Here is a 24,654-nt window from a genome sequence, read left to right as displayed (position 1 = left end):
GGTTTTTCACAGTTTCTATTACTAAATCTATGGCAGTTATTTCTCCAAGTGAAAAATAATGGAAACCTATTTAACTATGGGGCAACACTGTTTAATAGTAACATTACTCAGTATTGATGTTCAAGAGTTGCAAAAATGGAAGTTATAAAATTTATTAATAAAGTCATAATTATACATTAAAAATTTTACTGACGATGTATTTCTATCGGACTGTTGTGTTTTATTTCAGATAGCAGATTTTATATTTTACTTACGTAACTTTTTAATAACAAATTCTATTTGGTTATTAATAAAATTATATGCATACAAGCAAATGCTTTCTATAGGATTTAGAGGTGTCATAGGGGGGTAATGGGTGGTGTACAGCAGATTGTGTAAAGGCCCATTTTTACTCGTTCCAACACTATGCCTAACTAACCAGTTGTCCGGGAAAACTGACATTTAAATCAAGACTTGAAAGAACGACTAAAGAGAGAAAGGAGTAGAAAGGAATGGGAGGGAGTGTGAGTTCATGAAAATGACAGAGATATGAATGTTCCTTTGACTATCTGTATAGTCTGTTCTCTAATACACAGTTGTATTCTTAAGAAACTTGGAATTACCGAAAGTCATGTTACCACACCTGTTAATTAGATATGGATAAAAATAATTAATGACTGAAGAATAGCAATCTCAATTTTCCTATGCGATTTCTATAATAAAGGAATTTTAATAGTTCAATATCCACAAAACAATTAATGTCACATCAAGAAAACCAAGGATAAAAATCATACGATTGTCTCGTAGATGCAGAAAAAGTATTTGATGAAATTCAACATCCATTTAGGATGAAAACTCTCAGCAAAGTGGGCATAGAAGGAAATTACCTAAAAATGGTAAAAGGCTATATGACAGGCCCACAGCTAACATCATACTCAGTGTTTCCTCTAAGATCAGGAACAAGACAAGGTTGCCCACTCTCCCCAGTGTTATTCAACATAGCACTGGAAGTCCTCGCCACACCAATCAGGTATAGAAGTAAAAGACGTTCAAATTGGACAGGAAGAAGTAAAACTGTCACTATCTGCAGATGACATGATGCTATATATAGAAAACCCTAAAGAATCCACCAAGACATTAATAGAATTAATAAATGAATTCTGTAGCCGGATACAAAATTAATATACAAAAATCCATTGCATCTCTATACACTAATGAATGATCAGAAGGAGAAATTTAGAAAATAATCCCCTTTACAATTTTATCAAAAAGAATAAAATACCTAGGAATCTACAAATTCAATTCAGTCCCTATTCAAATATCAATGGCATTCTTCTCAGAACTAGAACAAATAATCCTAAAATATATATGGAATCACAAAATAGCATGAATAGCCAAAGATACCTTGAGAAAGAACAAGGTTGGAGATATCACACTCCCTGATTTCAAAATGTTCTACAAAGGTATAATAATCAAAACAGTATGGTACTGGCACAAAAACAGGAAGATAGATCAGTGGAACATTCTGGAGAGCCCAGAAATAAACCCTCACTTATATGGTTAATTAATCTACAACAGAGGAGGTAAGAATATACAATGGAGAAATAATAGCCTCTTCAACAGGTGGTGTTGGGGAAACTGGACAGATACATGTAAAAAAATGAAACTCGATCACCTTCTTACACCATATACAGAAACAAACTCATAAAATGGTTTAAACAGTTAAATGGAAAACCTGAAACCATAAAACTCTTTGCAGAAAACATAGGTAGTAAACTATTTGACATCAGTATTAATAATATCTTTTTTGGATATGTCCTCTCAAGCAAGGGAAACAAAAGCAACAATAAACAAATGGGATTTGATGAAACTAAAAGCTTTTACACAGTGAAAAGACAACCTACTGAATGGGAGAATAGTTTTGCAAATGATATATTCGGTAAGGGATTGATACTCAAAATATATAAGGGACTCAATTACAAAAAAGTCAAAAAATGGGCAGAGGACATGAAGAGAGACATTTCTCCAAAGAGGACGTACAGATGCCAATAGACGAGAAAAGTTGCTGAACATCCTCCTCCTCAGGGAAATGTAAAGCAAAACCGTAATGAGATACAACCTCACACAGGTCAGAATGACTGTTACCAAAAAGTCAACAAATAACAAGTGTTGACGAGGATGTGGAGAAAAGGGAATCCTTGTGCACTGTTGGTGGGTCTGCAAATTGGTGCAGCCACTATGGAGACTCAGTATGGCGAGTCTTCAAAAAGTTAAAAATAGAAGTACCACGTGACCCAGCAACTCCACTTGGTATTTATCCAAAGAAGATGAAAACACTAATCTGAAAAGATAGATGCACTTCTGTGTTCATTGCAGCATTATTTATAACAGGCAAGATATGGCTGCAACTTAGGTATCCATCAAAGAAGGTTGTGTGTGTGTGTGTGTGTACACACAGTGCAATATTACTCAGCAATAAAAAATAACGCAATCCTGTCATTTGCGACATGGATGGACCTGCTATAGTGAAATAAGTCAGAAAAAGGTAAATACCGCTTAACTTATATGTGGAATTTTTTAAAAAGATCAAACAAATAAACAAACAAAACAAAAACAGACTCATAAAAACGAAGAACAAACTGATGGCTGCCAGAGGGGAGGGGTGTGGAGGGATGGGTGAAAAAAGGTGACAGGCAACTAGTCAACAATAGTGTGGTAAGTTTGCACGGTGACAGATGGTTACTAGACTTAGAGGGGTGATCACATTGTAAGGTATATAAATGTCAAATCACTATGCTGTACGCCTGAAATTAATATTGTATGCAAACTAATAATAAAAAGGAAATTTTAATAGCTACTTAGAGTGTAAGCAGTATATAAACTTAAGCAGTTGTTATTGTGTAGTGGTTAAAGCTTTGGCCACTTTTTTTATCAGTTTTCTCACTGATCCTTTTTTCCTCCTCCTTCATGTACAGTGTTCAGGATGGTGTAGTTTCCTGGGAAAAAGTGGTAGTGTTATGATAGCCTTAATAAAAGAAAATCTGCCAGTGCAGGATGGGCAGGATAGATCTTCTACTTTCTTCTGTTAACAGTCCAAAATTTTAACTTTTAAAGTTTTCTAATTAGTAATATTTGTTTTACATGGAGGAGGATATAATTTGTTTCCTTTTTTTAGTACTTGATTCTGAAGCTTGAAAGGCCTGCCATAGTCCAGAATATCACGTTTGGAAAATATGAGAAAACTCATGTCTGCAATTTGAAGAAATTTAAAGTCTTTGGTGGAATGAATGAAGAAAATATGACAGAGTTATTGTCCAGGTGAGTTGTTATTATGAGGCCGAAAGAATTTTCTTTTAAGCGACCTACAGTCTTAGTTTAGTCTCTTTGTAGCTAAATCTGAATGGTTTGATTTTTCTTTCAAGGGAGAAAAGAATATTTGTACTTTTCTGTTTGTAGTGCCTTCTTTTGATATTGTGGCTTGGAGTTAGCCTTTTTTTTTTTTAACTACCAGATACTAGTTAATATTGTTACCAAACATGAAAGAATAAAAAATTTGGTGCTTTTTTTTTTTTTACTTATTTTTCAGTCTCATTTTTGAACTGTTAATGACTTCAGAAGTACTTTCAACTTTAATCAAAATCTTTGCTATAATCTTTGCTATAAAAATAATAGATTCTATCCAAAACATTAAGTTTGATTCCACTAATCCCAAAATAATATTCTGGGAGTTTACTATAAATTGGAGACTAAAAAGAGAAAAAGTATGTGACTACACCTGGCACAGTATCTACCACCACTTGGAAGGAGCTCAGTAAATTTGAGGTTTAACAACATCGACCACCACGAAAGCAAGTGTTCATGTACCCCATAATGAAAAATCAGATAGCCAATGGAATGGACAAATAAAGCCATGGAGTTTTAGAATATGTTTGTGACGTGGTATGTCCCATTAGCACAGTTTATATAGCACACTTTATATACGTAAATGTTACATTTCTACTGTATTTGATTTAAGTCATGAAAGTATTTCAGGACATAAGGCAACCTGAAGGTAAGTGACCTTCCCATAAATATTTGTGTCAATCCTAGTTGTTTATGTAGAGAGGTGATACAGGTTTATTTTTATTTAGGATGAAGTGGATGCTATTAAACCAACAGAGTCAGGTTGTCCTTGAAAAGGAACATTGGCAACTTAGTAAGAATTAAATAATTCTTTGACAGATTCTAATATTTGGCTCTGGTTAAGTTGTAAGATACAGGTGTGAATTGTTTTTTAATTTTCTTCTTACTGCTTGAATATTTTATGTTCTATTCAGCTGTACAGTAAGGACACTAGGTCATCACATATTTTCATTCTTTAATTAACAGTGAACATTTTTCATTAGGAGAATACAGTAATAATGCAGTTGATGTGAATGTATAAGTTTTGACCTATATTCTTTTGTTCAACTACTACTTTACATTGTCTTGGTCATATTTTTTGAGCATTGGTTTCACCTTAAGATCTGAGTATGATATTAATCTGTGTTTTAGTGCATTCACTAAATTATGAAATCAGATTTGGTAACTTTTTGTTTTCCTCTACAGTGGCTTAAAGAATGATTACAACAAAGAAACATTCACCTTAAAGCATAAAATTGATGAACAGATGTTTCCCTGTCGATTCATTAAAATAGGTAAGGTTTTTAGCATTCTGGAAAAGAAATCAGTTTTTTATAACATCAGTTAGGAAACTACAGCCTCTGTGGGCTAAATGAATCTTGCGGGCCCCTTGTTTTGTTTTGTTTTTTTTTTTTAATAAAATTTTACGGGAACACTGCCACTCAGGTTGCTCGCATCATGTCAGCCTTTGTACTACAAAGTTGAATACTTGCAAGAGAGCACACAAGCCCACAAAGACCTCAGTGTTGACTGTTTGAACCTTTACAGAAAACATTTTCTGGCCCCTGCTTTATAAATCTCTGAGTGACAGTTATTTCAAGTGGGACCTTTTCTAAATCTCTTCTCATTTGAAAGTTTCTTAGAAGGTTTTATGAAATCTAGTGATTTGATTGCCTGGATTATGTTTTGGAAGGTTTACCAGTTCTAAAGCTATAACATTTTGAAATCAAATACTGTGAATTCCTTAAGGCAGTATGGTTATTTTCTATTCTGTTCTTTTGTATTTAATTTATTTTTAGTTAAATGTTGGTTAAACACATAAAACTAATTTCATGACCCTAAGTAATAAGTTGCAAAGTAACGTTTGAAAAATATTACACTACATGAGGCATGTGTTTGTTTATGAAGTGTTTTAGCGTAAGAAAGTATTTGTAATGCCTCTTCAAAATTAGTATTTTTAGAGTTACTTTGGCTTTTTATAAGATTTATTGTTTTTAGAAAGTAAGAAAGTTAAGGACTCAAATCTTGTAATTTCCATCGATATTGCATACCTTTGAAAATAATGTGTTAAAATTGGGGTTAAAATGAATCAGATTTCTCTAAGAATAATAATAAAAGCCAGAATCCCATGTTTTGATTTGGGAGAAAAATTTCTCTTTTGGAACAAGCAGTATACTTCATACTCGTTGTTTGTTATTCTCTCAAGAGTTGGCCTGTTCATTTCATTATGTCAAATAGTTCTATTAGGCAAAAAGAATATCTGAGGTCTTAATAAAAACTATTTATAGAGGGAAAACTATTTTAATGGTTGGGCTGTCCAGTGTGCTACTTTTTTTTTTTTAACTATAGTTTCTGTTGTTATGATAAATAATTGTAAATAAAAATTCATGTCCTATTTTCCTGTGAGAATTTATGAGCAAGCACTTTTTTTTTTTTTTTTTTGGAGTAAATATAACTCTTGGTTGTTTCTTGTTTTGTACTGAGGAATATTCTTTCCTCAGCATACAGACCCCTCAGTTCTTCTACACTCGTGTATAGCTTTAACAATTCTGTAATCTTATATGTCAAATGTACAAGCAGTGAAAATATATTTTCACATAATACATTAATATTTTACAGTTTTAAACTTATTCAACTTTTGTTTTGTTTATTCATGCAAAATACAATGTTCTCTTTTTTTTTGAAGTTCTGTTTTTAGTACATTTCCTACAGTCATTAGTTTTCTTTGAAAGAAAATACTACTATTGTTTCTGTAGTTCTTCATCTTCTAGTATTATTCATTAGAAGAAGTATGAATAAAAGACTGTTTCACATAGTCATAGTTTCACATAGTTTCTTCCCTTAAAATTGTATAAGACAGCAGAGATCTCTTATGGAGCAAGTATACATTCAGCTGCCTGAAGACAGGAAATGGGACCTTTTCCAGCCTTTTTGTCAGCCTTTTAATTATAGGGCAGGATGATGTTCTTTACCATAGTGGGTTAGTTTTATGGTATTTAGGCAAAATGTTCATTAGAGCTTTCTAAATAATTGTAGATACTTATTAACTCAGTTGATATTTAGGATATTAATATTTAGATAACTTCATATTTCTGACTTTTCTGTTAAAAGATATTGATGGTGGTCTGCAATATCTTTGCTTTCCAACCTTTTCCCAACATTCTCTTGATAAATTTCTTTTTTTAAGGATATATAAGGAAACAAACTAAAAGCTTGTGTGTTAGGTTAGTGTTTTTAGTTTATTCCTCTGTTTTCTTTAAAAATCATTTCAATAAAACACTTGAGTGACATGTAGCTCTCTTTTGGTGGTGGTTTAGCACAGGTATTTGTTTATCTTGTTGGTAGTTAGATTTCTCCTTGAAAGAAAATGTGTTTGAATATTTCACGTTTATGTGCTATAGTGATATGTTTGAAAGATCTTGCTTTATTTTTAAAAAGTTTATCTATAAACAACACAATTCTAAATACAGTCACTCTTCAATTATGCACAGCAATGGAGGGGAACAGGAGCAAGACTAACTCAATGACAGATTATCTTCTAATCATGCACTGATGTCTAAATAGGATCATTTTCATTGATAATGAATATAACATGTTCATTAATTTGGCTTACACCAAAGTTAAGTAAGTTTAAGTAATTTAAGCTCATATTTATGAAGCAAATTATTGCGTCTTTTTTGTGCATTTTTATACTTATGTTTATATAACTTGTTTACATGCCTTCTTAAATGTAGTATTTTGAGTACTATAGAAAAAGAATATGCAGAAGTATAATTTGAACCATCATGTCATTTCAGCAGTCATTTAGAGCTGCTTACATTTTGATTGTTTTCGATAGTTTATAAGTGCCTTCACATGTGGTATCTCATTTGTACATTATACTGGCAGATAAAATCTTTAGTTTTTTGGTTGAGGAAACTGAGAGGTAGAAGTTAAGTGATGTGTCCCAGGCTACACAGCAAATAGGTGATGGATCAAAAACATAGCATTTGGTAGATGCTTTTGGGTACGTTCTTGTACTGCTTTAAAGTAATAATAATAGTAGGTATTGTTTATGAAGCCTTCGCCTAACGCTCTGTGAGGTAGACATTATGACATTCACTTTACAGATGAGGAAACTGAAGTTTAGAGGTTAAATGTCTGGTCCAAAACCATACAGGTAACAAAGCGTCAAGATGGGATACCCACTTAAGTCTGTCTTCTTCCAAAAGCTGAGTTCTCTTACTATGTGACACATGTAAGTTTTGTTTCCTCAGGTAGATTGTGAAATCTTTGGGGATAGCACTCTGTCTTCTATTTCCTCAAATTTCAAAAGCACCAAGCAAACTGCTTGCCTCATTAGAGATGCTGTATATATACTTTTGGAGTTTATTTTACAGGTTGTTTAGAGGGATTAATCAGTGGCTTCATGAACTTGATGTAAGAAAGGTTACATCTTTATGTTCTCTAACCTCTAATGTATGTAGCATTTCTTCCTATAATGAATATAGGCAATCATTCATAATAACATTAACAATGCTTGTGACTTGTCAAAGATAGAAGTTACAGATTTTTCCCATCACGTTATAGCATGGCAAATATTCTCGTAACTTTGAAATTATGGCAATTATTAGACTTGCCTCTAGATCTTGTTATCTAATGTGTTAGTAAGAAAAACACATTTCTATATCATAATTTTGTTTCTTCATTTTATATTTCAATACAGTTGACTTGTTCTGTAATCCTACGTATTTTCCTTTATACATTTAAATCTGAGGGGGGCTGTCACAGGGTTCACTGAAAAGCCATCAGGGGTTCATGGCACAAAAAAGGCAGAGCTCATTTTGAGTGATGTTTTTGACAGGACTTAGTGTGGAGTTGAGAGTTGACCTTAAGAAGGAGCTTGGTTGCAGTAAGGCCTGTAAGTAAAAGGAAAATTAGTAAAGGAGAATGATTAATTGGGAGACTAAATTCAAGAGAGCAGCTTAAAAATTTGGAAAGGAAAACCTCCTCTGGGAAATTAGATCAGATGAGAGGAAACCTAAGTGGAGGGTACTGATTACAGATGGCCAGAGGGGTTTACATCGTGGTTCATAGTCAAGATAGTAGCTGTGTGTGGAAATTAGTAAGGTGTAGTAGGGGCAGAGGAGGTGCTTGGGAGGACTCTTGGAAAGATTCGGGGGGTGGCGTCCTGGGGTTTGGTAGATGGGATGAGTTGGATTTCTGTAAAGTTTTGGGGTTTTCACAGCCTGGATGGTTGTGGGGATTTCAGGGAGAAGCTTCGGCCTGCATTCTGGCTTCAGCCTGCATTCCGGATTCTTAGGAGTATTTAGAAGTGTAGGATGAGTCCTAAGTCTGGGGGTGGAAGGGTGGGGAGGTGTCCTGGTTGTGGCTCTTCATGAGAACATGTGGAAAGGTAACATTTTAAAAGGAAAATTAATACACTAATAACAGCTAATAATAGTAGTAGTTAATTTTTATTGAGCACTTACTATGTGCCAGTTACTGTGCTAAGTGCTTTGTGTGCTTATCCTGCTAATTATTTCTATAGTAGAATACTGGTAGATGCACTCTTTCAGAATGGTTCATCTTGGATTCTTAAGGTCTTCTGGAACCCGATCTTAAAATTGCTATCATCCTGTAATGCCTGTTTTAGCCATCTAGACAAGAGTTTCCCACGTGATACTGCGAAGGCACATTGGGTGTGTCACAGATGTGTTTCATTTTGTTGAGATGTTGACCGCCCCAATCCTAGAGCAGCAGGAGCCTGCATCCTAGTATCCTTGTGTGTCATAAAAATAGCATTTTCTGTGCATGCCATTATGAAAAAGGATGGGAAGCACTGATCCTGAGCATATCTGTGTCTCATTGTCCCAAGGGGAAAAATGGTGGTCAAATCCGAGGAAACGAACTCTTAGCCTTCGGAATGTATATCAGGAATTTCTAATCTTTTTATCTGAGGTGGGAGCAAAGGTATCTCTTATTGGGGAATAAAGAATGTGTGCTTGAAGCTGCAATTCATATTTAGATTTCTGACATACTATGTCTGATATGCATTATTAGTGTTGTTAATACCACCAAAAATTGTTAAAATTTAAAATGGGTGAACATCATTCTGCTTATTCTGTACATATCCCTTCAATCTGTTAAAAATTAACTATAGTTGACCTTTGAACAACGTGAGTTTGAACGACGTGGGTCCACCTACACGTGAAATTTTTCAATAAACGTACAGTCAGCCCTCTGTATCCCTGGATTTCACATTCCAGGACTTAACCAACTGTGGATCAAAAAACTATATTTTCAGTTAGCAGTTGGGAATCCACGGTTACGGAAGGCCAACTGTATACATTCATCTATACCATTTTATATAAGGAACTTGAGCATCCGTAGATTCTGGTGTTTGTGGGGGTTCCTAGAACCATTCCTCCAAGGATACCAAGGGATGACTGGAATTTGGGGGAGCCAAAAGTTATATGTGGATTTTTGACTGCCGGAGGATCAGCGCTCCAAGCCCCTTACTGTTCAAGGGTCAACTGCATATTCTTCATTCATCTGTAATGTATGATGTTCTTAGGAGATACTCCTAATTAACCTCCCTTCCCACAGCATTCTTTGAAAGGTGTTAAGAATTAGTACTAATTTTATTCTAGAAATATTCTGTTGGGCCATCAGGTATATAGAAGAAATCTTACTAAAACACAATTGCTCGAAAGGTTTTAATAAATAAACATTTTACTGGTACTTGAATAGATATAATGGAACTTTTTTTTTTCCTCCTGATTTTATTGATCTTGAGAATGGATTTCAGATCTGTAATAAATACTAGATGTCTGGTTACACTTATAAACTATGTTCTTGGGACCTTGGGTTTAGAATCCTGTTTTATTCTCTTATACTCCTTGATGGTTATTGCTGTGATACCGTAGATAAACTTTTAAAATGGTACTGCTCCATGAAGAAATGAATGCCAAAACAATGATGATAATTTAGTATTCATTGATATAAAACTTTCTGAAAATTTTATTTGCATATGTAAACTGAAAGCCATATGAAGCATCCCAGGAGCCCTTCATACGTCTTAATGGCTGGTTGCTGCAGCCTGTGTCTGTCAACACTCACACAGCTTTCTTTAGATGACAGTATGGAAATGTGTCTATTACACCTTAGCTCCTCATTGGGGCCAATAATTCTAAAAAAGAGCGGTGGACTTTGAAATTAGTGGCCCTGATGTCAGATATGACGGACATTCTGTTTTGATACTTAATCAAAATTTGACAAGTGTTAGTTTCTTAAAGGTAATTGCATCATTTACTCTGAACCATATTAGTGTTACATTAAGATCCACTGGCCTTTCTTGCACTTTGAATGAGTCTTTTACCCATGCGTGGTTTTGTGACATCATTGGTCGTTTAGGAAATACGATGCACTGAGTTATGCAGATCTTCCAAATGTTAAAACATTTTGTCATAGAATATTTTTTTTAAAAAATCACACTCATTAGCATTATCACTGAAGTCATCAGAAAAGTCTTAAATATTGGGAAGTAGTTAGGCTCATAGCAGTGGATATGAATTTTCCAAAATTTCTAATTTTCCCTTGAAAGCTTGCATTCTATCCTTGGCAGCAAATAGTTGTTTTCTTTGAAATAACAGGTAAGTGTCTGGCAAATACCCAAATCTAAATAATCATAGATGGTCTTTCTTTTAAGAAAAAGTGGTATCCTGTAGGGGATGGGGGACACATGGCTGTTTCAGCTCACAACTCTTAACAACTGTACAGGCCACTTGGGCCCTTATAGTAACCATCATGCTTTGGTTGCAGCAAATGTGCTTTATGTGGACCTCCCATGGTGTCACACAGAATACTAAAAGATGTGTACTTAATGATAGGGATTTAAGATTAGTTTTTACTGCATCAGGAACATTCTTAAATGAATTGGTTTTTTTTTTTAACTGCAAGTGTGTGATGGTGAAGAACACAGGGCGATGTGTACTTCGGTAAGGAATACTAGTTCACTTTAGTGCTCCTGCTTTCCGTGGCACTACCAAGGTGCCAGCAGTTTTACTCATTTTTGCCTTTGCACCATCAATGCAAATGTCAACACACACACACACACACACACACACACACACACACACACCCCCTCCCATCCCCCTCAGCCTTATTATGAAAGACAGTTTTGACTGCATGGGGCCTCCTGTTGGAAATCCCCAGGAGCCCATGGATCACATGTTAAAAACCCTCCTCTGTTCTGTCATTCCTCATGTGCAATGTTTCTCGTCCTATGTTAAATTCCTCTGACTCCTTAAAAGATTTTTGGATACACTCTTTTCCAGCGATTACCTTCCTTTTCCTTCACCATCAAACTTATAATTGCTATATCTTTTTAGTATGTTTATTTTCTTATTATTTTGGGTATTCTTGTGTTGCTTATTTTCAGATCACTTGTTCAGTTACATGTCAAGAAAAAAAATGGATATTTGCCATTGGGATTTTGATTGAGATTACATTAAATTTATAATGAATTTGAGGGGAATTGACATTTTTACAACATCGAGTTTTCCCATCTAGGAACATAGTATGTCGTTTCATTTATTCAGTTCTTAAGTAAAATTTTATATTTTATTAAGTGAATCTTAACTGTCTTTGCTGTTATAAAGGGGCCTTTTTCCAGTATATTTTCTAGTTGGTTATTACAGGTGCAGGGAAAGTTGATTTTCATGTTTACCTTGCATGTACATTTTTAAAAGTTTTTCAATTGAATTTCTTGAATTTTTTTAGGTAGATAGCAGTATCATCTTCAAGTGATAATAGTTTTTCTTAATTTGCTTTTTTTTTTCCTTATTGCATTGGCTAAGATCTCCCATATAATATTTCATAGTAGAGATACGGTGCCTCTTTTTCTTGTTCCTGACTTGAGAGGCAATACTTACTGTTTCTCCATTAGGTATTTTTGAGGCTTTTGATAACTTTTTAAAAAAAATCTAGCTAAGAAAATTTTGTTTTACCTTTTATTTCTTACATATTAAAAGCTCTTTAAAGACTAGAAAGTAAATTTTATTAGTTTACTCCTAGCACCATTTGAGGTAATCAAATTTGTTTCTCTTTTACTTTGTTAACATTGTGAATTGTTTTAAAATAGCTCTCCTATCATCGAACCATCATTTCATTCCTGGAATGAACTTTATTTAGTTACAGTAAAAACCTAGAATATTTTTGCACCTTTTTTTTTTTTTTTTTTTAATTTTGGATACAGTCTCATAGCCAAGATTGGCATTCAATCCTTTTTCTTCGGTTTTGTTTTTAGGATTATTACTACGATAAGGAATTGAACTTTCCGTCTCTTTCTGTGCTCTGATATAGTTTAAATTACATAATAGTTATTTGTTTCTTGTGGGTTTGGTAAAATTTGCCTGCGAAATCATCTAGCCCTCTCCTGTTTTGGGGAGGATATATGAGCGACCACTTTGAATTGATCTTACAATGATTTTATAGTTAAAGAAACTTCATGATGGCATGGGTCATGTTTCTTTTTGCTACTGTAGTCCCGGCACCTAATAGTTCAGTGCTAGCATACAGAAAGTGTTCAGAAAATTTGTTGAATGAATCCAAATAGGCTTGAATAGTGATTTTACTTTGCTGAAGTTTATTTGAACTATGTTAATTTTTTTCTTTTTCTTTCTTTCTTTTTTTTTTTTCCTCCCCAAAGTTCCACTCTTATCCTGGGGACCCAGCTTTAACTTTAGCATCTGGTATGTTGAACTTAGTGGCATTGATGATCCCGATGTAGTACAACCCTGTCTCAACTGGTATAGCAAGGTAGGACTGTATTTAACAACCCTGCTTGTGTGTTTCTGTTGACTGTAAAGGGAGAATTGTGTCAGTCTCGTCTTCATTGAGAATAATTTAAAATACTGAGAGTAGTGATAATCATTATGATTAATCAACTAACATTTATTAAGCATTTACATTCCGTCAGCTTTTAAGCAATCTTTGTAACGTATTTAATCATTACCACGCTGAGATTAGTATAATTACTATCCACATTTTACAGATGATGAAATGGAGCAATGGGAGGTTAAATATTTTGCCTAAGGTCACACAGTTGTAAAGTGTTCAAGCCAGTATATAAGCTCAGGCATTCTGACTCCAGAGTCTTCATTATATTATTATACCCATCTGACCCAGAGTTTTGTTTTTAAGTTATATTGATAGAAATATTTCAACACAGTTTTTAGTGGGGTAGTTGTGATTCTGAATTGCTTTTATAATACATTCCGCTGTTATGTTTGTGTTGATTAAAGTAGAGATTTTACTTTTCCTTTTAAAGAATTTGAAATAGTTTCTATAAATATTATGATCTTGTGCTTACAGGAAGAATAAAAATTATATTTAACAGTTTTATTCTTAGGTCAATTTTATACAGTAGATGCAGCCTGAAAAATGTGAGTTTAAATTACTAAGAAATAGGTCTTCTGTTTTTTTTTTTTTTTGAACACCTGTTATGCTTCATTTTTCTTTTTAATGTTGATTTATTTGACTCTTGGATAATTTTTTTTTCTGAGGGTGGGTCTCTCTTTCTTGTCATGGTGATAAAGCTTTAGTCTGATCACCAGTTCCTGGTCTTTTTATTTGCAAGAAGGGGTAAACTGATCTATTCATAGGAGATTGGGTAGCAATGTAGGTCTTTGTAAGGTTTTTAAAATGGAATTTCAATTCTTTTCTGGTCAGCTTAATTGAGGAACTTTCTGTTTGACTACTGTGTTTCCCTGAAAATAAGACCTAGCCGGACCATCAGCTCTAATACATCTTTTGGAGGAAAAATTAATATAAGACCCAGTGTTATATAAGACCTGATATTATATTATACTGGTATTATGTTATATTACATAAGACCTGGTATTATATTAATTATATTATATTACATTATATTATATTACATTACATTAGACCAGGTCTTATACTATATAAGACCCGGTCTCATATTAAGATAAGACCGGGTCTTATATTAATTTTTGCTACAAAAGACTCATCCAAAAGAGTTGATGGTCTCCTAGGTCTTATCTTCGGGGAAACACGGTAATTTGTTTTTGGCATTTCATTATATTCAATTTAAAATAAAGGGTGACTTTTAGTATTTTCTGTATTTTTCATATATTTTTTTATTTCTTATAACATTGTAAGTTCCTGCAAGTTAGATACGATATTTTTTAACATTAAAAATCACCTTATAGTGTTATGCACATAATAGATAGTATATGCTTAAAATCTTCTAAATGTGGTTCTTTAAAAAAAAAGCTTAGGTCTTCTGATAATTAATTAAAATTTTCCCTTTAGCCTATGATGTGTATTTGTGTGTTTTCTTTAATATATTCACACAAATCTCTTAATATTGCAGGAAGTTGCAAATTTCACCTCTGTTCTCAACATTGTGGAGAGATTATATTTGAAAACTTAAAATTGTTCAATCATACTCACTTTTTACTGTATTATGAACCTCTGGAAATTAAAATCTTTACCCTCTTTGATTTACAGTCCTTTTTTGAAGCATTAAAATTCTGTTATTTCATAAGTCCTCTCCTACTATGTATCTATATACAGCCTGATGGAAAATTTAAAATGTGGATGTGATTCAGACTTTTATTTAAAGTCAACATAATTAAAAAGAATTACTGTTTAGTATGGTTCTAGATAGGTATGATAAATCTTTACATACAGGTCAAGGGAAAGAAAATAATAATGTTAAATTAGTTTGGATATGGATAAGGAAAAATCTTGGTTAACTGTAGTGTTTAAGGAAAAAGTGTTTTGGTAACTTTTTATTAATAAAAAAAAGACTACCAGCCAACTATAAACTGACTTGTGTTTCAAGTCTTGTACATCTCCCTGAAAGGTAGTAATTTATTTTTTTGATTTATTAAAGGATATTGCTTACAATTAAATCATATTTTTGTTTGGTTATCATGCACTGCTTTTGTGTCATCAGTTTATTTTATTAATTATTACTTAGAAAATTTGTGGAAATCTCAACATATTCTTGAAGTCGCTATTGTTTTATTTTTTAAAATTCTGTGTATGAGCTTAAATTTTTGGCATTCATCCTATTATGGGAAAGAGTTAGTAAACTAAACATTCCTCTTTTGGGATTCTAGTTAATTGAGATTTTTACTTATTGTTGTTTAATAGGTGAGGTAGCCCAAATTTAGAAAAAAATATAAAATTTAAATAGTCGCTGATGATTTTGAGTCATAAAACCTGTTTGTGAATTTGAAATACATAAATATTTGATAATATTTATCATTCAAGTAGTAATACTAAGAACCAAGAATGAAAAATATAATTTATGTACATTATTTAATGGCTTTTCTGTTTTCAGAACCAACAGTGTAATTGGACTAGTAAAAACTATGAAAATTATAATTTTTGCAGTCTTAAGTAGGCTTTGATAAATAGTTTTTCTGCTTTTCTTGAAAGTTCAGGCCCTAGGTCTGTTTTCATCTTTTTATATCTTTCATGTTTATGAAATACATACTTGTATGTATATATATATATCTGTATATCATTATCTCTTTCATATCTTTCTTTCTGCTACATACTTTGTGACCTTTGGCAAGTTAATACAATTGACTAAGCGTAAGTTTTGCCATTTAAAAGCGGAAATAATAACGATACTAATGAATAGGGTTAGTACAATGCTTAGCACATAGTGAATGCCCCCTTTAGATTAGGCGACACTTATTATTTCCTATAGTAATAACTAAGCAAATCTCTTCTTTTCACACTTTTCTTGTGTTCCAGTAGTACCGTGAACAGGAAGCCATTCGCCTTTGCCTAAAACACTTTAGACAGCACAACTATACAGAAGCCTTCGAGTCCCTGCAAAAGAAAACCAAGATTGCCCTGGAGCATCCCATGCTAACAGATCTGCACGATAAACTGGTGTTGAAGGGTGATTTTGATGCTTGTGAAGAGCTGATTGAAAAAGCTGTCAATGGTATGTTATACCCACGTAAACCTGGATTGATTCGGGTGATTTTAAGTATATACAAGAAACAGTTTTTTAAGAAGAATGTAGGATGATGCCAGTTACTAGTTTCTTTTTTTTTTTCTTCCTGTCTTTTTACTCTGGAAAGACTGTTAGCTCCTTGGATTAGGGATTTCTTTTATTAGGGTCCATAATGTAATGAGACTTTAAAAACAAAAAAGAAACACACATATCTAAATCTGAGATATTGAACTCACATATCTAAATCTAATTTGTCATCTTGGGAAACCATGCACATATAGACGCTAAACCACGTTAGAAAAAGGCTTTTAATGTCACCTTCAGTATTAGTGGCCTGTTCCTTTATGGATTTTTGTTGATAACAAATTGCCATTTTTTAATAGTGTAATTTGGGGAGGAGGATGGCTGACTAAGCCAAAAAATGTAATTAGTAGGTAATTCTAATGAATGAGGAGATGTATATTGCAAACATCTTCTGTGTGGTGTGAATGCTACATAATTGCTGATTTTCTTGGGTGGCCTATACTCTGATTTTGAAAGAAATGTGAATGGTGGAACATAATATAACCTTGCAAGATAATTAATTGTTTTGGAGGATGACACCCGATTGAATAGTTAAGGTCTGATATGTTTTATTAGTTTAAGAAAGGATCTCTTGTTGCTTTATAGAATGGCATCCTTTTTAAAAATCTCCCACAGTGACTTTCGTGATCTCAAAGAACAGGGCTGGTGCTTGTGGTATAATAAAAAATAAATATTTGATCTTTGTCCAGTTCCTGGCACACAGCTCCTAAAACCCTTGGCATCTGCGGAGGGAGAAGAGTGTCCTGTATGCTGAGATAACTGGTGGCTGGGGTCCCTACATAGCTTCAGATCTCCAGAGACCAAACCGTGTGATTAAGAGGGCTGGAACTTTCAGCACCCCCACCACCTCTGAAGAGCAGAGAGGGGTCAGAGATTGAGTTCACCAATGACCAGTGTTGTAATCAATCATGCCTACATAATGGAACCTCCCCCTAAGACCCTAAACAACAGGGTTCAGACAGATTCCAGTTTGGTGAGCACATCATGGTGCTGGGAGAGGGGCAGGGGTGAGAGACAGATAGACAGACAGACACCCACACACACACCGACCCCAACACACACCAGCATACCTGCACCCTAGTACATTGCCACGTGCCTTTCTTCCATCTGGCTGTTCCTGAGTTGTAGCCTTCATAATTAACCAGTAAGAGCAAGTAAGCACTTTCCTCAATTCTGTGATCACTCTAGTGAATTACCGAACCTGAGGGGAGGCTTGTGGGAGCCCCTGGTTTACAGCTGGTAGGCTGGAAGTATGGGTGTTCCAGGACTTGTGCTCGGCATCTGAAGGGGGGATCGTCTTATGGAACTGAGCCTTTTAACTTGTGGAATCAGCCAACTCCAGGTAGTGTCAGAATTAAACTGAATGGTTGGATACCCAGGTGGTGTCAGAGAATTGGAGAAATGGTTGATGTAAAGAAAAAAACCCCGCACATTTGGTGTCAGAAGCGTTGTGAGTAAAAACAGCTTAACACTCAATATGAAACTTGTGGAATGAAATTTGGTGAATCTTTTTACAGAAAGAAATAAAGAATATAGACTTTCTCAATGCCCTGCTTTCATATATTTTAATCTTAATCACTTATTCTATATTATTAGGTACTCATTTGTAGATATTGGTTGACTAGTTTACAACAGAAGAAAACAGAACCAGCACTGCCTGTTTAAACTTACAATGAGTTGCTTCTAACTCTGTTGAGTTACAATAACAAACCTGCCTCTCAGCCTTGTGCATTGTCACTGCTTATTTAATTGGTAATGTTGCATGCAAATAAATGACTATGTTTGAAGTAGAGTATACTTTGAAATATAAACAAATAGAATAAGTATGATAATCAGTCTCTTCCCAAACCATTAAAATGCCCTCAGTGAAAGTATATACGTATGTATGCCATTTTGAGGAAGGAATTCTATATATTTAAAACCTTACAGGTTTAGAAAGGCGTAAGTAATTTTATAGGTTTTTTTGTTTTGTTTCAAATCCTTATCTTTATAATGTAATATTTTGTTAAGGTAAACAATAATAACAGCAACAAAATGCACTGACAACTCTATGTATTAACAATTACTTGGCTAAAAACAATTGCATGTTTCAAAACTGTCTTTTTAGCAATATAGTCATTTAAGAGAATATGTTAAAATCGTGTCTAACTCTGCTACTACAGAGACTTAACTTACCCTTCTGGCGCTAGGAAGGAACCAAGTTAAATTGGTAGTAAGGATTCTTGAGACTTAGAGCCAAGTCCTATTTTTTGTACTCAACTGGCTTGCAACAGTGTTTAGTTAATAAACATTCCTTCCAGGGTTGTTCAGTTTGCTGCTGACTTCACTGATGATAATTTGTTGGACAAATAAGGAAGTAAACACTGCAGACTTTTTTTGGCTTCTGTTCCACTAAAAACATAGCAGAGAAGGGCAAGGAGTTCCTGCTTGCTAAATAGGAAAGAAAATCTAGGGAATCAAAACCATCTTCTAGCGAACATCTTTAATGGAAGAAACAAAACTTACTTTTGGTCTATGTAATGTATTACTACTCTCTTCAAGTATGGTCTGTATTTGAAGAAAGTGTCTCTCATAGGCTTCCTATTTGTTTAGAAACATCTCTACGTTTACATTCAGTTTCATTCGGGGTGGGTGATTCTTGAACCAGTCTTTGCTACTTCCTCTCTAACAATGCCTGGGGGAAAAGGTAGAATCCAGTGATGATGGGCAAAAGTAATTACCTAGAAACAGGAAATTCTCAAAGATATCCTTCCTTTGCAGTGTTTGTCTTATTTCCTAAGATATGAAAGTTTACTTTTGTGAAATAAGGATGGGATAAAACTTAATAAATAAATAAGTAACACTCTAACGGGCTTACTAGTTCAAGTGTTTCCTAGAGTTTCAACGTGAGGTCTTCATTTCTTTTCATCCCTTCCTTTTTACCTTCTTTAAACTTCTCCCTTCTCCCTCCCTCTATTCCCTCTCGCCTCTTATTTTTCCTCTCTCCCCCCCTTTTTATTTGTTTCTTCTCATCCCTTGGTTTATGCAGTGGTTATTAATTACCCTGTAGGCCTATTTCCCTCCCTTAAACGTTTTTTAAGTGAGGTCTCAAATCTTGTTGGATTTAACTTTATGGCAAGGTTTTTAACTACAGATTTACTATCAATATCTGTACGGCTGTTCACATGGGTGAGCATTGGTAGATTGTGTCTTTTGAAGAATCTGTTCATTTCATCTAAATAGGTGGATTTATTGGCGTGAAGTTGTTGATAATTCTGTTACTATTCTTTCAATACCTTTATATCATATCTAATTCTTAATATTGGTAACTTTTGTCTCTTTCCTTAGCAGTCTGGCAAGATCTATTAATTTTAAGAAAACAGCTCTTGGTTCTTTGTTTTGTCTTGTGGGGTTTTTATCCCTTTTTTTCTTTCTTTATATTTCATTGATTTCTGCCTTTATATTTATTATTTCCTTTCTTCTACATGCTTTGGTTTTAATTTGTTTTCTGTTTTCTTAAAATGAAAGCTGAGGCCATTAATAGAAATCCTTTTCTAATGTAGGCATTTTTAAATGATTTTTTAAATTAAATTTATTGGGGTTATAATGGTTAGTAAAATTACATAGATTTCAAGTGTATGATTCTGTAATACATCATCTATATATCACATTGTGTGCTCACCACCCAGAGTCAGTTCTCCTTCCATCACCATATATTTGATCCCCTTTATCCTTTTCTACTATTCCCTCTCTCCCCCTTACCCACTAGTAACCACTAAACTATTATCTGTGTTTATGAGTTTTTGCTTCTTTATTTGTTTGTCTTGTTCCTTTGTTGCTTTCAGTTTTATATCCCACATGAGTGAAGTCATACGGTTCTCGACTTTTTCTGTCTGACTTGTTTAACTTAGCATAATAATCTCAAGATCCATCTATGTTGTCGCAAATAGCACTATTTCATCTTTTCTTATGGCACAGTAGTATTCCATTGTGTATATATGTACCACATCTTCTTTATCCAATCATCTATCGAAGGACATTTTGGTTGTTTCCATGTGTTGGCCACCGTAAATAATGCTGCAGTGAACATTGGAGCACTCATGTCTTTATGTATAAATGTTTTCAGATTTTTTGGGTAGATACCCAGGAGAGGGATTGCTGGGTCATATGGTAATTCTATTCGTAATTTTTTGAGGAACCTCCACACTGCCTTCCATAATGGCTGCACCAGTCTGCATTCCCACCAACAGTGTATGAGGGTTCCTTTTTCTCCACAGCCTCTCCAACACTTGTTACTATTTGTCTTGTTGATGATAGCCATTCTGACTGGAGTGAGGTGATATCTCACTGTGGTTTTTATTTGCATTTCCCTAATAGGTAGGGAAGTTGAGCATTTTTTTCATTTATCTGTTGGCTGTTTGTCTTCTTGGGAGAAATTTCTGTTCATGTCCTCTGCCCGTTTTTTAATTGGATTGCTTGTCTTTTTGTTGTTGAGTTGTATGGGTCCCTTATATATTTTGGATATTAGCCCCTTATAGGAGGCGTTGTTTGCAGAAATCTTCTACAATTCAGTTGGTTGCCTCTTTATTTTGTCAATGGTTTCTTTTGCTGTGCAGACGCTTTTTAGTTTGATATAGTCTTATTCATTTATTTTATAGCTTTTACTTCCCTTGCCTTTGAAGTCAAATTCATAAAATCCTCTTTGAACCCAAGGTCCATAGTTTATTTCTAATGTAGGCATTTAATGTCAAGAATTTCCCTCTGAACACGGTATTAGTTCTATATGCAAATTTTGCTATGCTGTGTTTTTCATTTTTGTTCAGTTGAAAATACTTATGCATAATGACACATTTTTCTTTCCAACCATTATGCCTTTTTCCCCCCTTGTATTTAATCTTTTGGCTGGGATACTTAGTACAAGGTTGAGGTGATGTAATGATAGTGGATTTCCTTTTGTAGTTCATGATGTAAAAAGAAATGCTTCCAGCATTCATTGCTAAATATGATTTCTGATCTGGGATTTTTAAAGATCCAGTATCAGATTACTAGATTGTTAAGATTTCGTGTTATAGATGGATATTGAATTTTACTACTTTTTCTCTACTTTTTGTTACATGATTTTTTCCTACTTTACTAATATAGGAAATCAGGATGATTAATTTTGTAATGTTAAACCTCAGATATGCTTAACTTTGTCATATACTTTTTGTTATATTTTGAATCTAAATTAATATTTTGTTAGAATTCTTCCAGCTATTTTCATTAGTAAGATTGGCCTTGTAATTTTTCTTTCTCTTACCTTCCTCTTCAGGTTTAGTATCATTGTGAGGCTAATCTCACACCGTGGATTGAGGAGTTAACATTTTCTTCCTTTTCTCTGAATATGTATAAGATTTGAATTATTTCTTTCTCATATGCTTGGTAGAACTTAACCATTGAGCTCTCTTTGTGCTTGGAATTTGCTTAGAGAGAGTATTTTTTGCCTGTCAGTTAAATTTCTTTAAATGTTTTAGTACTATTCAGGATAGTTGGTTGGTTGGTTTGACAAGTTATATTTTTCTAGAAATTTGTCAGTGTCACTTAAAGTTTTAAACTTATGGGCATGAAAATATATTTAATATCCCTTATTGTCTGTTTCCTGTTTGCTGAGCAGTAGACAGTATTTTCTTGACATGTCTCTTTTTTCATTTTTTATTGTTCTTATTTATGAATTCAATCCTTTTTTCTTTTCTTCACTGTCTCTCTCGCCAGAATTTTACCAAGTTCACTGGTGTTTTGAAGGAATTGTTTTCTGATTTGTTGATTCTTGTTTTTAATGTCCTTGACTTATGCTCTTTGTTTAATGTTGTCTTCTTTCTCTGTTTGGAATTAATTTGCTGTTGAGATGGATGCTTAGCTTATTAATTTCCAGACATTGTTATTTTCCCATATATGCACTTAAGGTTATTAATTTCCCTCTACTTATTTTTTAATTGTGTTATGAGGTATTTTCACTTTTATCTAGTTCAATAATTTCACTATGAAATGACTTTTATCTAGTTCAGTAATTTCACTATGAAATGAAATGATTTTGTGAGCCAGTTACATAGTTTTCAATTTTCAAATGCATAAAGATTTTCTGGTTATTTTGTTGTTGTTGTTACTGATTTCTAGCATGAATGAATAATGGTCACAGTATACAGTCTGTAAATTTTAGTCCTTTGAAATTTGATGAGACTCACTATGTGGCCTACTTTGTTCAATTTTTATGAACATCATGTATACTTGCATAGAATTCTTTAGTTGTTGGAGCACTGTTCTATGTATGTCTAGTTGGTTCAGTGTACTAATCATGTTGCATAAATCTTCTTTACCAATATTGATTTTCTCAATTACTGGGAAAAACTGTGTTAATGCTTCCCACTATGATTATAGAATTGTCTGTCTTCTCATAGTTCTGTCAGTTTTTGCTTTATATGTTTTGAAGCTGTGTTTTTAGATGCATACAAATTTTAAATTCTCTTATTTTGAATTAAATCTATAATCATAATGAAGTGTGTTTTTATCTCTAGTAATGTTTTGTCTTAAGGTATAAATTGTCTTACATTATGATGTTGTCTGTCATTTGCTAAGTACTTTCATAGCCTATCTTTATCCATTTTTTACTTTCAACCTTTCTGTATCACTTTTTTAAAAAAAATATCTTCTATAAATTTAGTTGGGTTTTTTTTTAATCTGCCTTCTTTTGATTTGAACATTTATTTACATGATCGAATTACTGGTAAATATGTAGGTTTAAACCTTACATTTTACTCTATATATACTTTGTCATGTCTGTTCTTTATTCTTTTTGATTGTCTTTTTTTTAAAATCTTTTTATTTTTTTCCTTTATATTCATTTGGAAGTAATGCTCTCTGTGTATTTTAGTTATGATTAGTTTAGAAATTACGACAAGTATACATACTTAACAAAATCATCACTGTCTTTTCCCTCTTCCCATACAAGGACTTAGTGGATTTTCATTTCTCATCTACTCACCTTCCAATCATATGCTCTTGTCCTTTATTTTGATATTTTGATTAAGAGACCCTACAAAATAGTTCTATTCTTGTATTATACAGTTAGTGTTCATTAATTTTAACCAAATATTTACTAATTTTTTTCTTTGTATTCGCATCACTGATCTTATAGCTAGGACATCATCCTTCTGCCTTAAGGGCATCCTTTAGAATTTCTTCTAATGCAGACTAACTCTCTCAGGTTTCGTTTGCTTGGAAATTTCATCTCTTTTCTTGAAGCATGTTTTTGCTGTTTATAGAATTCTCAGTTGACAGTTATTTTCTTCAAATAAATTTTTGGATATCATTCCACTGTTAACCAGTTTTCATTGTTGCTATCAAGAAGTAAACTGTAATTTTCAACTATTGCTTCTTTCAGTATAATCTTTTTTCCTATGGCTGTTTAATTGTCTTATCTTTTTTTTAGATTATTTTATAGTTATATTGACAGGGCAACTCCAGTGTGGCTGCACTGTTAGCTTTTTTGTGTATTTTGCTTTTCTTTCAATTAAATATATGTTGCCTTTGTCTATCTTTCATTCCTTTCATTTTCTCATTTATCCTTTTTAACTGCACATTTGTGTTGAATTCTTCAAGCTTCTCTAAATCCTTCATCTCATTTCCATTACTATATTATTAATAGGATCTTCTCTCCTTACACTTTGGCCTTCATTTCTGTGATGTTTTCATTTTTTTCCTTCTCTTTTCCTTCAACTCTGACAATTCATGTATTATTTCCTCTTGTTGTCTTATCCTATCTTTTCCAACTATTTATATCTCTACAACTGTTTATGTCTCTAATTTGTGCTCATGTTTTATAGGGAGTGTTGCTTACTGCACTTTTTTATAATTCGTGGAAAAGTATTTGGCCATTTTCATCTACATTTTTCTGTTGATGGAGATTCATTTGCCACTTTAAAAATTTCTTTCTTCCTTTTCCATTTTATTTCTTTGTATAAATCTTAAGTTGATTTTTTTGTTTCAGTATTATTAATCTTTGAATGAGACCCATTTTTCCTAACTATATTAAGGAGGGTCTTATGGGTCAGGAGCTAGGGCTGTGTTCTAGAACAGTAAGATTTTTGCTTTTCCCTTAGGATCCTGTTTCCTCTCAGCAGTAACTTAGAATGCAAAATCTCTTTTTTTCCTCTACCTCACTGCCAGACTGCTTTTGAAACGTGGCTTCTTTCCATATTCCTGCCCAT

General features: G+C 33.5%; 1 protein-coding gene across 3 annotated transcripts in view; it reads left to right on the top strand.

Annotated features, from left to right (window-relative positions):
* Nucleotides 1–24,654, top strand: part of MKLN1 (muskelin 1) — a 261,571-nt gene that overhangs the window by 157,020 nt on the left and 79,897 nt on the right. For all 3 annotated transcript variants that reach the window (XM_033099259.1, XM_033099258.1, XM_033099257.1), the window contains 4 exons: nt 3,155–3,297; nt 4,567–4,655; nt 13,052–13,161; nt 16,144–16,336. In XM_033099259.1, coding sequence (XP_032955150.1) covers nt 3,155–3,297; nt 4,567–4,655; nt 13,052–13,161; nt 16,144–16,336 — 535 coding nt within the window. The remainder of the gene's footprint in view (nt 1–3,154; nt 3,298–4,566; nt 4,656–13,051; nt 13,162–16,143; nt 16,337–24,654) is intronic.

This window comes from Rhinolophus ferrumequinum, chromosome 26 (genome assembly GCF_004115265.2).
Source record: "Rhinolophus ferrumequinum isolate MPI-CBG mRhiFer1 chromosome 26, mRhiFer1_v1.p, whole genome shotgun sequence".
Lineage (NCBI taxonomy): Eukaryota > Metazoa > Chordata > Mammalia > Chiroptera > Rhinolophidae > Rhinolophus > Rhinolophus ferrumequinum.
This window is presented reverse-complemented; position numbering and strand designations above follow the sequence as displayed.